The sequence below is a fragment of the Macrobrachium nipponense genome, chromosome 28 (genome assembly GCF_015104395.2).
Source record: "Macrobrachium nipponense isolate FS-2020 chromosome 28, ASM1510439v2, whole genome shotgun sequence".
NCBI lineage: Eukaryota > Metazoa > Arthropoda > Malacostraca > Decapoda > Palaemonidae > Macrobrachium > Macrobrachium nipponense.
This window is the reverse complement of record NC_087217.1, coordinates 71,285,151-71,300,347: the sequence shown is the minus strand read 5'-3', so window position 1 is coordinate 71,300,347 and position 15,197 is coordinate 71,285,151. Positions and strand designations below refer to the sequence as shown.

The 15,197-nt window shown below is 41.5% G+C and overlaps 1 protein-coding gene across 1 annotated transcript; it reads right to left on the bottom strand.

The window, feature by feature from the left end:
* Positions 1-3,928: 3,928 nt before the first annotated feature.
* On the bottom strand, positions 3,929-4,462 carry LOC135201230 (uncharacterized). The gene has a single exon (XM_064230107.1). The coding sequence runs from the start codon at positions 4,460-4,462 to the stop codon at positions 3,929-3,931; it is 534 nt and encodes a 177-aa protein (XP_064086177.1).
* Positions 4,463-15,197: the final 10,735 nt, after the last annotated feature.

Genomic DNA, 15,197 nt, shown 5'->3' with positions numbered 1-15,197 from the left:
CTTTTGGTTTCACTAGGATTTTTCAGCGGAGTAATAAAGTTACCTGTCCAGTGTCCAACCCTGTTAACCTTGTTTGACTGAATACTTTCGAATAATGAGGAAAAACCCGGCATTTTGTCCTTACTTGTAAGCTATGGCAGAGGTCGAGGTGGCTGGCTCTTTCTGGCATTAAGTTTTGACAGAGACCATCCGCTTTCCTACCGATTGTTTGCAGTTGGCAATGTGAGTTTCAGTGAATTTTATCATTATTAGTCTAGTGGTGGTAAAGAAGTTGTGATTGAATATGCTCAAAGAGATAATTTAATTTAAAAGCAAAAATGCTGCGAGTGTTGGGGAGCTATTTGTCTGATCGACTACAACAGGAACGCCTCTCTGTAGTGACGAAAGGACGTCGGCATAAGCGATGTAATTTTAGTTGTTTCCTTGTTCTATAAAAGGTAACGTGGTTTTGAAAAAGTCCCCATTCTCTGTTTTGTTTTGAAGTTAATTTGAAGTTTGTTAAGTTATCATGGTGTAGTCCTAACTTGTTTTCCTTATAACCCTTAGCTTGAAATGGGAAATTGCAGTTTTCCTAAGCGACAATATGTGATTGGGCTTCATTTTGCCGAGAGGTGGCAGTAAGTTAGGTTTTCAGAAATAGCGGTAAGATTGGTGGTATCGATCTAACTGTTGAGATCGACGAATCTAAATTTGGGAAGAGAAAATATAATGTTGGTAGGGTTATTGATGGGCAGTGGGTGTTTGGTGGTATATGTCGTGAAACAAGGCAATGATTTTTAGAGCCAGTGAAGGTTAGGCCAGCAGAAACATTGCTGCCCATTTATACAGGAATTTATTGAGCCTGGTACGACAATAGTGAGCGACTGCTGGAAGGCTTATAATTGCTTACAGGAGTTAGGGTACCAGCTCTTGCAAGTGAACCACTCCTTAAATTTTGTGGATCCTGTGACCCTTGCGCACACAAATACCATAGAAAGAAGGTGGAGGGATGTGAAGAACTTGGTCCATAAGTATGGACGACGGAAACAACTGGGTAGGATATCTAAGCGCAACGTATTTTAAGCTGTTCTACAATTACTACAAAATACGCCTACATTATTTTCTATTGGACGCTGCATTATTTCACCCTCCAACTCCATAATATTCTGGTGAGTAGGCCTATACTTTTGTCAAATTTTTTGTCCACCGTTCTTCCTATTACTTAATATAGTGGGGAGTGGGCGCAGCACCCCTCGCTAGGTGAGGATACAGCTTCTAAGTTAGGTTAAGTAGGGAGTGTTAGGTTAGCTGGTGATCTTGTCTTTATTATGCATTTGTTACGATTATTATTGGCCCCCCAAGCTTGTTGGGTGGAAAAGGGGGTTAAGACAACATTTCCTCAAGAAAATAAGATGAGATTCGTTGAAAATACACCATAAAATGAAGGATTATTCATTGTTTATTAAGAAAATGGTGATGCGGCTTGCTTCTGAAGAATTACCGGTATGACTTTTCTCTTCTCCGGGGAAAGGTACTCGGTGCTACTTTGGCCTTTTCACTACGCGTCGCCTACTCCAGGATGCTATTTCTTAACATGGCGGAAGCTCCCTGGGACGTCGTGTTTAATACCAGCCCCACCTTGAGGATCAAAGTATTATATACACCCATTTCTATATTGTGTGGTCGACAAATAATATTTTTAAACGATATCTTCGGTCAACCAAAGTAGATCCAAGATACTACTTTTTCATAGTTCGTTGTCTTCATTATTCATCTATTTTGGTCATTCTAAGACCTCATTCCAAGGTAAAATAGACTATGGCAGTTGACGTTTTCCTACGTTATTTTACTTACTGAACAAGAATTTAAAGTAATAATTAACCCCCAGGGGCCAGTACTAAACACGACGAAATACATTGGACGCCCCAATCCCTAGTGGATGTATTCGCGGTTACGATTCTTGCAGGGTAATTCTAAAGAATAGTTCCGCACGGACTGCAAGGAACGTAACCACGGATACGACAGCCACTTGGGATTGGGGCGTCCAATGTATTTTGCCGTGTTTAGTACTGGCCCCTGGGGGTTAATTACAGTCGTCCGAATAAATATTACTTTAAATTCTTGTTCAGTAAGTAAAATAACGTAGGAAAACGTCAACTGCCATAGTCTACTTTACCACGGAATGAGGGCCTAGAATTACCTCTATTTTTCTTAAGAACATGTTTAGTAGTTGAGAAAGGTAAGGATTCGGATTATTTGAAGTAGTTTCCCTTAGACATATTGTTTAAATCTGGCGAAGATGCACCTAGAAGTCGTAAGCAGTTCGATGATGACTGGTTTAATATAACGTTCGATTGGCTTCGTTTTATGTCATATAATCAGTAGGTGATTCGAATGAAAGCTTATTTAGTATATACAAACTTTCCCAGGCAAGTATACGCGGCGTCTGTTAATTATGGTACAGAGTTCAGACGGTGCAAAAATGTGTACGCGCGTCCAAAAGTAAATTGCACGACTGGCGAAGTCAACGATTTGAAATCAGTTTCGGATCACACTTTCATCCAGAACGTTTTGATGTATTTTTTGCATATTGTAATATTAGCAGGTTGGAACAAATTACATTAAATATCAGAAGAAACATGTGATTAGTAACATTTCTAAATACTAGGTTCTGCTTACATTAATTTGGAACTGATAAAAAATGACACTGTGTAAATAAAACTATCGGGAAAAAAAGTGAACAGGCACCGAAATCTTATGGCGAGTGAACGTCTCCAATAAATTTTCTTAGTTAGCAGCAATTCCAGGTTTTGAGAGCAGTGTTGCATAGCCTCGGCTGGGCTTTTGAGGTTATATCTGTAATTCCCTTGTAGGTGCACAAACGAAACAGTAAGGTTCGTAGGCATTAATAACCGACCGAGGCATTCACGATCAAGAAGTAAGAAGGCGAGTTTACGCAGCGGTCGATTTTTTAACTCTCCCGCACTTGTCGGGAGTTTTCGCGAATTAATGACAATTCTTGAGGCATTTGGGATTAAACACGTTACTGCCAATGTGATATCTGCCGTTTAGGATGCTGTATGTGTTGGTAAACTCCTTAACCTTAAGTGGAGGGGCAAGGACACAACTTAAATGTAGGTTCCAAATGTCTATTGTAGAAATATATACAAGATCCAGTGGACAAACAGCAGACAGCTTAACAAACAGACAGACGAGACGAGACTGCCTCACGAAGGCAATAATTACAATGTTGCCAATACTTAATTGTTGCCATATCATATTACTGGACTTAACATGGATACTCTAATGGCGCGCAACATGTGAAATTATGTTTGAACAAAATAACAAACATAATACTGGTACATGTGAAATGCGTCTTTTTCATGTACCTACACCTCCCTCCCCCTCACGCTCGTAGTGCATTCTCGAGCGACTCCTTTTCATGAGTCTTTGGGAACGACGTGGGTTTATTGGAGAATACTGACTAAGGCTCTCTTTCTAGGTCCTGGCTAGGGGCCACAGGGACAGGGAGAAAGGGGTCACTATTAGTGGGTGGCCAGGCGAAGAAACGACGATTACGCCACCACACACGACCACCCCTAGGGAGACGAATTTGATAGTCTCTTGACCTTCCATGACCCATGACAGTGCCAACTTTGTGGCCCAACGATGAGAGGTCGGGTCTGAATCCGAACTTGCTGTCCGACACTCAACGTGGGTAAGGGGTGGGTTCATGCTTGTCGGTACTTGGTCTTTACCTGCTTGTAACGAGCGGCAGCACGGCGGTCACAATCTTCGGTCTTGACCTGCCACTCCTTGGAGAATGCTTAGGGTGGGCAGGGATACATGACCTGATGAGGCAGCCATACAGGATCTGGGCAGGAGAGCGTCCAGTAAAGTTAGGAGTATTTCTGAGCTCCAATAAGCCTCGGTGTCAAATGCTTCACAATCAATGTTGCCAGATGGGGGCTGTTTTGAGGATGAGGTGCTTGATCGACTTCACAGCGGCTTCAGCGTGACCATTTGATTGTGGGTAGTGGGGTGAGGTACCATGTGTCGAACTCCCCATCGCTTCATAAAATCCTTGAACTCTGCGCTGGTGAATTGGGGGCCTCCATCTGTCCTTAGGCGAAGGAAGGGGGACACCAACTTCACAGGATAGCGGCAGGAAGAAATCCTGATAGTATTGGAAGTCGGTAGTATCGCCTTGGCAGGGTGCGACAACAGGCCATCCTGACAGGCGATCGACGACGACAAGGAAAGACTTCCCTGCAACAACAAAGAAGTCGGCTGAGACAGACTCTGAAGGGTCTTGTCGGGTTGTCGTCATTCTTAGAGGTTTTCCTCGGCTGAGATGGCTGCAATGTCTGACATGCCTCACAAGGCTCTGACCTGTGTTGGCAATATCAGAGTCAATGCCAGGCCAGAAAACTGACTGCCTTGCTCTGCCCTTGGTTGCTTCCACACCCTCTGTGGCTGTCATGCAAGTGGGACAAGATGGCGACGACGGAGAGCGGCAGGAACTACAACCCTTGCTCCATACAGGACAAGGTCACCATCGGCGTAGAGATCTTCACGTAGTTTCCAATAAGGAAGTAAGGAATTGTGAAGGTCATATCTGTTGCGAGGAAATCCTGATGTGACACAATCGAGTAGATGAGTATACGCAGGATCTGCTTTTCGCTGCGTCACGAAGATCCTGAAGTTATCCTGTCCGGGATCCTGAGCTGGAGACTCGTCTGAAAGGATAACGGCGTTCACAGCCATGACAGTTTCGAAGATGAGCAAGCGGAAGAAGCACCCGAGATCTCGTCCTCCTGTGTGGGGTGGCTGACTGGGGCGCGAGACAATGCATCCGGGATGCACAGCAACTTACCCGCACGCCACACAGCTGTAAAGATGTAGGGCGAGATTTTTCTCCTTGAGGCGCTGGAGGACGAGAGTTCTCGATGGCATCCAGCGTATAACTGTTCAGAATAGGTATGAGAGGTCCGGTGATCTGTCATCAGAGTAAATTTCTGTAGGCCTGCTAAATATAGCCTACATTTCGACATTGCCCAGACAACGGCTAGCATCTCAAGCTCGATGGTGGCATATCGTGTCTCTGCATCAGCGAGAAACCGAGAACCACACTGAACTAGACGCAGGTGTCCATTACCATGGTCCTGCAGGAGGGCATATCCAATGCCGTGGAGGCGTGAAGCGTCCGTCTGAAGAACAACAGGTAGGTCTGGGTCAAAGAGGGCGAGAACTGGTGGACTGGTTGAGAGCTACTTGACTTGACACGTTGAATGCTTCATCATGGTCGGGTCGAAACAAATGTTTCTCTTGGACTCATCAGGGGACGTAAAGGTTGGGCTGCAATGGAGATGTCAGGCGTGAACTCCGCTAACTGGTTGACCAATCCCATAAACGATCTGAGGTCTGTCAGTTAGCAGGGGTTGGGTTGGGAAATCCTTGATGGCACTGACTTTCTGCTTATCAGCTGAGATGCCGTCTCCTGAGAGATTGTACCCACAGAAATTCACGGAGGGGGTGCAGCGACACAAATTTATCCTTGTTGAGTGTGATCCCAACTTGCGGCACCGGGTGAGCACTTCGTGGATACGATGAAGGTGTGTAGTGTAGTCTTTTCGTCGTGGAGGAGAAGGTCGTCTATGACCTTAACACAGTTTTGGACACCTTGAAGGGCCATATCACCTCGCAGGCAGAAGGCGTCTCCAGTAGCTGCGAAGCCCATCGGTCCTCTGCAATGTATGAACCGACCATATGGCGTAATAAAGGTGGTTAAATGCTGATCTTCTTCTGCCAGTTCCATCTGCCAGTAACCATAGAGAGCATCAGCTGTGGTGAAATAACGAGCCTTCGGGCCTACACTGCGAGTAGCGGCGTAGGGTGTGGGGTGAAGGATGGGCTGGACGAGAAACCTGGCTATTCAACTTGGTCAGATCGACAGTAATTCGTACTCCTGTCCCATTCTTGAACGACGACGAGAGGTGGGGCCACCAAACTGACGGGTCATCACCAGCAGGTTTGATTATCCCTTGGGCCACCATGGAGTCAAGCTCTTCTTTGACTTGGTCCTTAAAAGCGAATGGAATCTGTCTTGGGGGTGTGGATGGCAAAAGGCACTGCACCATCCTTAAGGTGGATTCTCATGGGAGGACCAGCCATAGGCTTGAGAGGAGCTGTCTTCAACTATTCTTTCGAGACTAACACATCTTGAAACTCTTGAAGAAAGTATTCCTTTGCTGCTGAAGGTGATGTGGTCGCTGAGATGGGTAGCTCCTTGACTCTATTAACGTGTTTGACCTCTAAAATAGGTTTAGGGAAACTAAGGGAGATATATTATGGCCAGTTCCTCACAATCACCATAGGATAAAAGTGGAAAATTCCACATTTTCATGCACTTGAATCCTGGCGAGACAGGACGCTTGCCCTAGTGTAAGGGTAACTTGTAATATACCCAGAGCAGGTGACATTGGAGATCCATCCGCGGTGAACGTCGCACTTTGCGGAGGCGTCTGCAAACAGGCTCCTGGAGATACCCAATGTGTCAAGGTGCTGCTTTCCAATGTACAGTGACATCGGCACCTGTGTCTGGTAACATTTTAATGCGAGACTTAACATCGCCAAACGACAAGAGGACACAGATAGGTTTGGGCAGTCTTGGAAATGGTGCGAGGCGATCCTAGGCGACGACAGCTGGTCCTTGAATCTTGCGATTTGTTGACTGAAGAGGCACCACTGTTGCTTGAAGATCTGTCCTGACGAAGATTCTTCTTATTCTCCCTACAACACTTATCGAAGTGTCCAATGCGGTGACACAGACGGCACTGGACATTGCTGGCAGGACACTTCATGGTCCTGGAACCAATGGCCAACGCGGGTCGCAGCTTTTACAAGTACTGTTGGCATGCAGGGCATTGTCTTGATCATGCTGACGAGCACAGTACTGGCACCAAGTTGCTGGGTTTCGAGGGTTTCGGCGAAGGTGGATGCTTTCCGCTTGACTTCTTGCTTCTCTTGTAGAAACCGAAACAGCAACCGCTGATTGGTGGGGCACGTATGGCAGAAGTTGCAGTTTTAGCCGCCTCATACGACCGACAGGTGGTGATGAAATCTTGCAAAGAAGAATTGGCATCCAAGGCGATCAACTTCTGAACCAAGTCCGCGTCTCGAATGCCATCAAGATAATCATTTTCAGCTGGGTCTCTTCACATGCGACGGCGGGGTTACCTGGGCATAAATCAACTTCTTCCGCAAGGCGTCGAAGTTTCACATAGAAATCAGCGAAAGATTCTCCTTCCGATTGCTTGCAGCTAAGTAACTCTCTTCGGCGAAGTACTTCATTCCTTAAACCCTTTATATGTGACTGTAAGGCGTCCAGGACTTCATCTACAGGCTTATCTGTAGAGGGAGATATTTGAAGTGTGTGTTCTAAAACACGCTGCGTTTCCAGGGTTAAACACATCTCATCTGGATCATTTGCTTTTCCCGTGGAAGCTTAGAAAGATCCACCATGACAGCATAGTCATCCCACCGACGTCTCCATTCCCTGAACATCTGGAATGTTGCATCTGCCTTCAGTGGGGGTGGCGTTTGCGCGGTTGCTTTCTGTGGTGGTGGAAGAGAGGGTTGACTGGAGTTCGAAACCACCTCTGTGCCAGGGGTAAGGGTAAGGGTACCTGAATGAGAATGGATGATTGGTGCAAGAGTTTGAATGAGGGCAGTAAACCTTGCATTCTCCTCTTCTCTTCTAAGATCATCTTCTCTAAGGCGAATTGCTTCTTGTTCCCTTCTTCTTTCTTCTTCACGTTGTCTGTCTTGTCTTCTTGTTTCATCTTCCTTCTTCTTCTCTCATCCTCATACAAGCAGATTCCTCTAAAAACTTATCAAAACGAGGAAATCTGTCCCAGTAAGCTTGAGAGGTAGATGGGGGCTGGTAGCGGGGGCTTAAGAGTGGTGGGGAGGGAGAGACTGGATGCTCCAACACTCCCCCAACACTCAGAGTGTGGGCGCCCACATTACTGGATTGCCACTGTTCTGTGGGCTCTTCTAATTGTTCGTCTGCAGGCGTACCTTTCGAGTCCGTCATTATTGTCGATGTGCAGTGCGCAAGAATAAAGTTTCAACAAAATTATTAAAATTATTCCAAAACGTCTGATACGAGAATAATAAATAAAATTCGTTGAAGCGTGAGTGTGTGCGTATGTGCGAGAAATACGTCAGCCAACGAGGGGACTAATGAACGATAGTGTCTGCCTACGGCAGCTCACATCCAAGGCGACGTTGCCAAGTCGACTCAGTCATCCCGTGACATGGCATGAGTGCGGGTGTGACAGTCGGTGCTCCGGCGAAGCCACAACATAATAAATGCATACTCAATAAAATCACTAGAGCACTCAAAAAAAGGCACTATAAAAGCACAATGCACTGCACAACACTTCACTGAGTACTTGAGGCACTACACTGCACATGACATAGAATGAATCAGTAGGGACACGAAAGCACTTTTGAATTGAACGTTCATCCAATATGGCGATGACCGTCCGGTTCCGATGTCCAAGTCTTGATAAGCTTAAACAAACAATACGACACTTCCAAAGTTCACTGCGCCATGTATGTGTTGGTAAACTCCTTAACCTTAAGTGGAGGGGCAAGGACACAACTTAAATGTAGGTTCCAAATGTCTATTGTAGAAATATATACAAGATCCAGTGGACAAACAGCAGACAGCTTAACAAACAGACAGACGAGACGAGACTGCCTCACGAAGGCAATAATTACAATGTTGCCAATACTTAATTGTTGCCATATCATATTACTGGACTTAACATGGGATACTCTAATGGCGCGCAACATGTGAAATTATGTTTGAACAAAATAACAACATAATAATACTGGTACATGTGAAATGCGTCTTTTTCATGTACCTACAGATGCTATAACTTAAGAAGGGACAATGCTGGTTGGGAAAAGGTTAGCTAGCTTTTACCGGTTCCCTATAGATGCCGAAATGTGTAGTGGGTGAACATTCTGCAGAAGTGGCCATATAAATTCACACCAGGAACGCAAGAGCGTGTTCGGGTCAGTTTCACCAAGGCGATTGTGCAAGAGATCTCAGGCATGAATTGCTTAACTACTGTCCTGCAAATGCAAGAAAGTTGAGGGGTGGTGCCATTCCCAACCAACGTTTACCTCTGCATGATAGTGCCACTGTTGATTCAGGTATTTAACTCCTTGACTCTAGTTTGATTTAGTCTACCTGTTACATATAGAATTGTAGATAAATATATAAACTATAGGGTTATACAAGTACTTCTGTCAATTAAAAGTGCGTAAGTGTATCTTCCGTTCGATTCCTAATGTAAGTAAACCATATTGAAACTGGTTAGGAGTTATAAATTTGAAAGTAGCCTAGACTCATGCGTAGTTAACTGCAAACGGTATATACTAACAACACGTGAGAGACACATAAGATCTTATTGAAATTTCATGTCCATGAAACGGGCATATTGTTTGTTGAGTAGAAAGGGGACAGTTTTTCTCGAGAGAGATAGAAAGCCAAAGATGGAGAGGAGAGCGTTTTCCATAACTGAACGAACCATAAGTTTATACGGATAATTCTAGCAATTAATACTGAATGTCTTACCATAGGTTTCTACGGATAATTCTAGCAATTAAAGAGCACATACAGAATGTCATTTCTTTCATTCGATCCACAATACAAATAAACCACATTCGCTGGTTAACAGTGACAAAGTTTAAATCAGTCCTAGACCTAAGTATTTTGAGAATAACTGCACAAAGAAAATGCTTTCCAACACGAAAGCGGAAGGGAGGACAAACTTTTATTAGAAATGTTTTCATGTGTAAAAATAGCCAGTTATTTGTCTGGTAAAGGAAGGGGAAGGTTATAAGAGAGAGAGAGAGCTTACTAGAGGTTTTCTTACATATGAATAATCCTACTTACTCAGGTGATTAGGCAGTGAAAATGATAAATTTCATGTATATATATATATATATATTATATATATATATATATATATATATCAGGAAATTTACTCGTATTTTTTCCATTCATAAGATGTAAACCAGAGTGTTTTTGTGGTTGTTGGGGGGGGGGGGGAGGGGGGTGGTCCTATTTCCCAAAGGTGGACCTTTTCTACTATAAGTGTCATTGCATATATAGGTATATACAAGGTGAAATATTTGAAAATATTATTTTAGTAATGACTTTGGTTAACAGAATTATACTTAAAATCACTTACAAATATGGTGGCCTATATCATATTTCCTACTACTAAAGAATGATGTTAATGTTTAATAAGAAAAAAAAAAAAAAAAAAAAAAAGACTTGCCAAAAAACCCAAAAGATTGTTAATTATTTCTTTGTAAGTACAGTTCAATGAAAGGGATATAGCCATAGAAAATATGGACTTCCAGAAATTGAAGCCTCCGACCGCTCCCTGCTCTCACCCCACCTTGGTATAGATCAGGGAACTCAAAGAGACGCCAGTAATAATTAGTACACTCTCTCGGCACCCAATTGGACCCTGTAAAGTCATTGAGTGACTCACTGAGCAGTGAGCACAGTATCCATCCTCTTGGCAGTGTGCGCGGTAGCTCTCACCTTTGCTTTTTAATCTTGTTCGCGATAATCACTATAGACGATACGAATTAAGAAAACATCACTTTCTTCCCATATTCTTATCTGTTAAACAGGACAAAAATGCTTACAAAACTGTAAATATAAAGCCATTAACCTGAATGCCCATATTCGTTCACCATTTTGTTTTGATGATAGGCTACAGCGCAAACGTTTAACATATAGGCCTATGCTGTACGTACCAGCATGCCTACTATGAGAGTATATACCTAAAATTATCAGTGTTCTCATTTTTTTGTGTCTTGGTACTTTACATACCAATTAATAGAGCATTATACTTCCGTTATCGATTGAATGTATATTTATTATCGCAAGAATTAATACATGTGTCGCGAGTCAGTATCGTTAGAGCTCGGGAAAGGACGTTTAGTGTAACTTTTCTTCCAATTTGTTTTAAAGTATATGGAAAACACATAAAAACGTCTGCACGAACAAGTGAGTATCGGAAACCAATGGCAAGACTTTGACTTCGACAGGCGTGATATTTACTCTTGGACTTTCGGAACACCTGTTCCACTCTCAACTCGGTGGCTGTGTTAACAAACACATATATTCGAGGCAGAAATTTGGTTTATGAAATAATCCACCATTCAGATCTCCAAGTATTTATTTGAAACTAGACCGATGCTGTTCGGACATGTTATAGGCAGCCAATCATCGTCAAACTACTATAGCCGTTTCGTAAAAAAAAAAAAAAAAAAAAAAAAAAAAAAAAAAAAGCAAAGATTGGAATGCCGAATGCTTTAAAGGTTAAGGAACTGAATAGTGAGATGTTGTATTCCGTTTTGTATCTGCAGAAAGCAGTTGGTTCCATATTTGGCTGTTGGGATTATAATGCCGATGACCATCAGTAATCATTCAGTTTTTTTTTTTTTCTAAATTACATTGAACCCGTTTTTCGACTAGTCATAATTTTTGTAAATCGGTACTTAGCAAGCAGTGCTATAATAAATTCAGTTTTTAAAACTATTAACATTAGCTAAGATGTGTCTGCTTACTCCAGAGAGTGTTGAATCAAGAGCTGACGATCATTATTCAGTCCGTTTTTCCATTTCTGTGCGATACGTAATCCGAAAAATATTAACTGAAGTAGGTGGTATAGAAAGCGAATTGAAGGGATAGAATGTTACTCATATTCATTCATATACCAACATGAATGTGAATAACCAATAATGTAAGTCTTATTAAAATTGCAAATCGTGTATTAATATAATCATTACCAGCTAAAGATATCAAGCAAGAATGTCATTACTTTCCTTTCACATTTCCCAGTGCCTATAATTATGCGTCGCCGAAATGGCAGTGTACTCCTACTGTAAATGGTGTTTTATATCGTGTCATTGCAGTTCTGCGTCTTATATTAGGATACTACAAGGCCGATGATACAATGATACTTAGAAGAGTATAAAATGCCACTTGATTTCTTCGCAGCTTATTACAGGATTATGCCTGTTATTAGACAGTAATTACATTAGGTCTGCATTAGTGCTGATACTAGGTTTTTAAAAATTTGTGTCGTTTTAGTTACGTACTATTATATTAATAGGTGTATAACAAGAAGGACGATGCATAGACTTGTAAGAAGTTTTTTTTCTCTTTCTTTCTTCCTAGTGTTCACACAGGATAATTTGCATTGATGCTGTCTCGTTATATAAATTTAAAAATATCGGCAACAATAGTTTCGTAATAGTTTTCAGTAGCTTTCGTTAATCGAATTTCCCTACTTTTAAGTACTGAAAACTCCTAATCTTGCTATATTTACCTTAGAATATGACTATACAATGGAAATTATATACATTAAATCTGCAAGATTAAAATATTTAGATACTTGATAACGCAGTAAATGTACAAAGACAGGAATTTCTTTAGATGGATTCGTTCATAGTGGAAGGGGACCAAATTCATAAAACCTTGCTAAGCCTATACTCAGTTTTTTTTTCATCTGTCCATCCGCCTGTGGTCTTTGCGCATGGTAACACTACGTCCCGAAATTTAAATGATATTCTACTTCGAATATTAACGGTGTAATTCGCATACAGTAAATTATTAAAGCACTTTTCAGTTGTAAATGTGCACCCAGATATCCTTTTATTTACCTAAAATTTACACATAGCGTAACTATTTAAAGCCCGGGACGCAGTGTTACCATGCGAAAACACCCAGGCAGATGGACAGATGGAAAAAAACAGAGTATAGTTGGGAACGACATCAGGAGTTGGTTGGTTTATTTATTTGCGAGTTAAATGTTATTCATAAAAACCCACTAAGAGTTAGTTTCTTGCCAAGTTCCTAACTAACTTCTTAGCAGACTGAATCGGTTAGACCCTTGCCACAGAAACAATTATGTGACAATAATTCACATTACATTAGTGGATTATAATCGGTAAACATATTTGACAGAGACCGAAAGAAGAAAATCATATTAACTTTAGCATCAGAATCCTATGAAAAGTTCATGCTTTCATATATGGTATCACTTGATATCCATTAATTACAACTGTAGCTGTTAGCCACATATTAGAATCCATCTCTATGCAGTACCATAAAACCTCAATCAGGGTTCCGCGGGACCCTGGGGTTCCTCATTCCATAATCAGGGGTTCCCCAAGAAGTCTTGAAGTAAATATTGCAAATGACACTGATCTGAATTTACACAGCTCGAATAGTAGTGGTAGATATATGACTTATATTAAGTAATACACACACAACACACACACACACACACACACACACACACATATATAATATATATATATATATATATATATATATATATATATATATATGTGTGTGTGTGTGTTTGTGTTTGTGTATGTGTGCATACTGCCTGTAGATAAAGGTTCCCTAGGATATGAAAAATTGTTTCAGGGGGTTTCTTGAAGGTATAAAGGTCGGGAATCACTGCTTTACATTAAAAACGTGCACATTGCATTAAGATTATCTAATTTATTCACTGTCCTAATCATCGAGGATAGACACTTTTATATCCTTGTGGACTGATTTCCCAGCAGGCGATTCTATTCCTCCCGTCATACCTGTCAAACGTGGGATCTCCTCCTCACACAAATCGAGGATCTATAACCGAGCAGCATCGGGTTCATTTGGAGGTTATCCGCCTCCTGTCAACTTTTTACTTTTTTTGGTTTTCATTAATGGATTCCTTGGATTCGCCTTTCAATTCCGAAAGTTTATTTTTCCAGTCCTTCATCGTTTTCTCGACGTGCGGAAGTCTGTCGCGATGTTGGTCTAGCACTGAATCCCTTGCTCTCTCTCTCTCTCTCTCTCTCTCTCTCTCTCTCTCTCTCTCTCTCTCTCTCTCTTTTGCACGTTCTTGTGCTTACCGTAGATGCCATCCTTGAACTCTTCATATTTATCAACTGAGAAAAACTCTTTTCTTGGGAATAGTTGGATCATCTTAGGCGCTTGTTACTCATTACTGTAGATACGTGCCACAGACAACCCTACTGCAAACAAATCCCCTACATCATTCAAGTCAAGGTATATAGAAGTAAGGTCTCCCCAGCGTGTCATATGGAAGGAATAACGGATACTAAAGTCAGGTAAATACTAACTATTAGGCCACTAGCTAGCAAGTTTGTTAGCAGGGTTTTTTTATGAATGCCAATTTAGTTGGCTGCTACATTGTTGGAGACTAAGAGCCGTATTTTTAAACTGACATCGCGGCTAAAATGGTATTATTGTACCGCGAAGCAGCTCTTTCTGGCGAAGACGAAGGTGATCGGAGGGTGAATACTATTGAAAACGAAGAGGAAGTCTTGACCACCTCATCGCTAACCTCTGTATATTTTTTGTAACATTAAAAGAGATCCGCATAACTAATGTAAGTATTGGAATGTGTAACACATGCTAAATATTTAAGTAGTCTATTTTTTTCAGTACTTCAATGTGAATGGTCTTATTTGCATTCTTGTAAAAGACTGTCTTTGTACTTAGAAGTTCCCCAAGTGTCTGGTTGTTGAGTGTTTATGAACTTCGCAGCAGTGTTAACAGTATCTCCTTTCACCTCCTCTTGGATTATATTATAATCAGCACAACGTATTTTAGTTTGGCAAAACACCATTGCAAAATAAATGGAGATGAAAAGAACCACAGATTGACGAACTTTTCGAAACTATTTCCAACCAATCAGCTTCAAGGAATGGTCGTGACGTAATCAGCATGCAGGTTTAACTGCGAAGGCAGCTGGCTGGACTCTGCTGTAGTAATTGTATTAATGTTCAAAACAATTGTATAAGTGATAAAGTTCATATATATATATAGTAATATATAGATATATATATATATATATATATATATATAATATAGATATATATGAATAACTTGATCACGAAGTATATAAAACGTGATGCTATGTATAAATAAAGGTTGTTTTGCCACGAAGGAAAAAATGAAAAAGCGAGATAGCCGAGTACTTTCGGTCCTTACTAAGGCAAACTCAGTAAAGGGTCCGAATAGGACCGAAAGTACTCGGCTATCTCGCTTTTTCATTTTTTTTCCTTCGTGACAAAAAAACCTTTATTTATAT

Coding starts and splice junctions, on each gene's coding strand:
- LOC135201230 (XM_064230107.1), bottom strand. CDS start 4,462: ATGACAGCCACAGAGGGTGTGGAAGCAACCAAGGGCAGAGCAAGGCAG.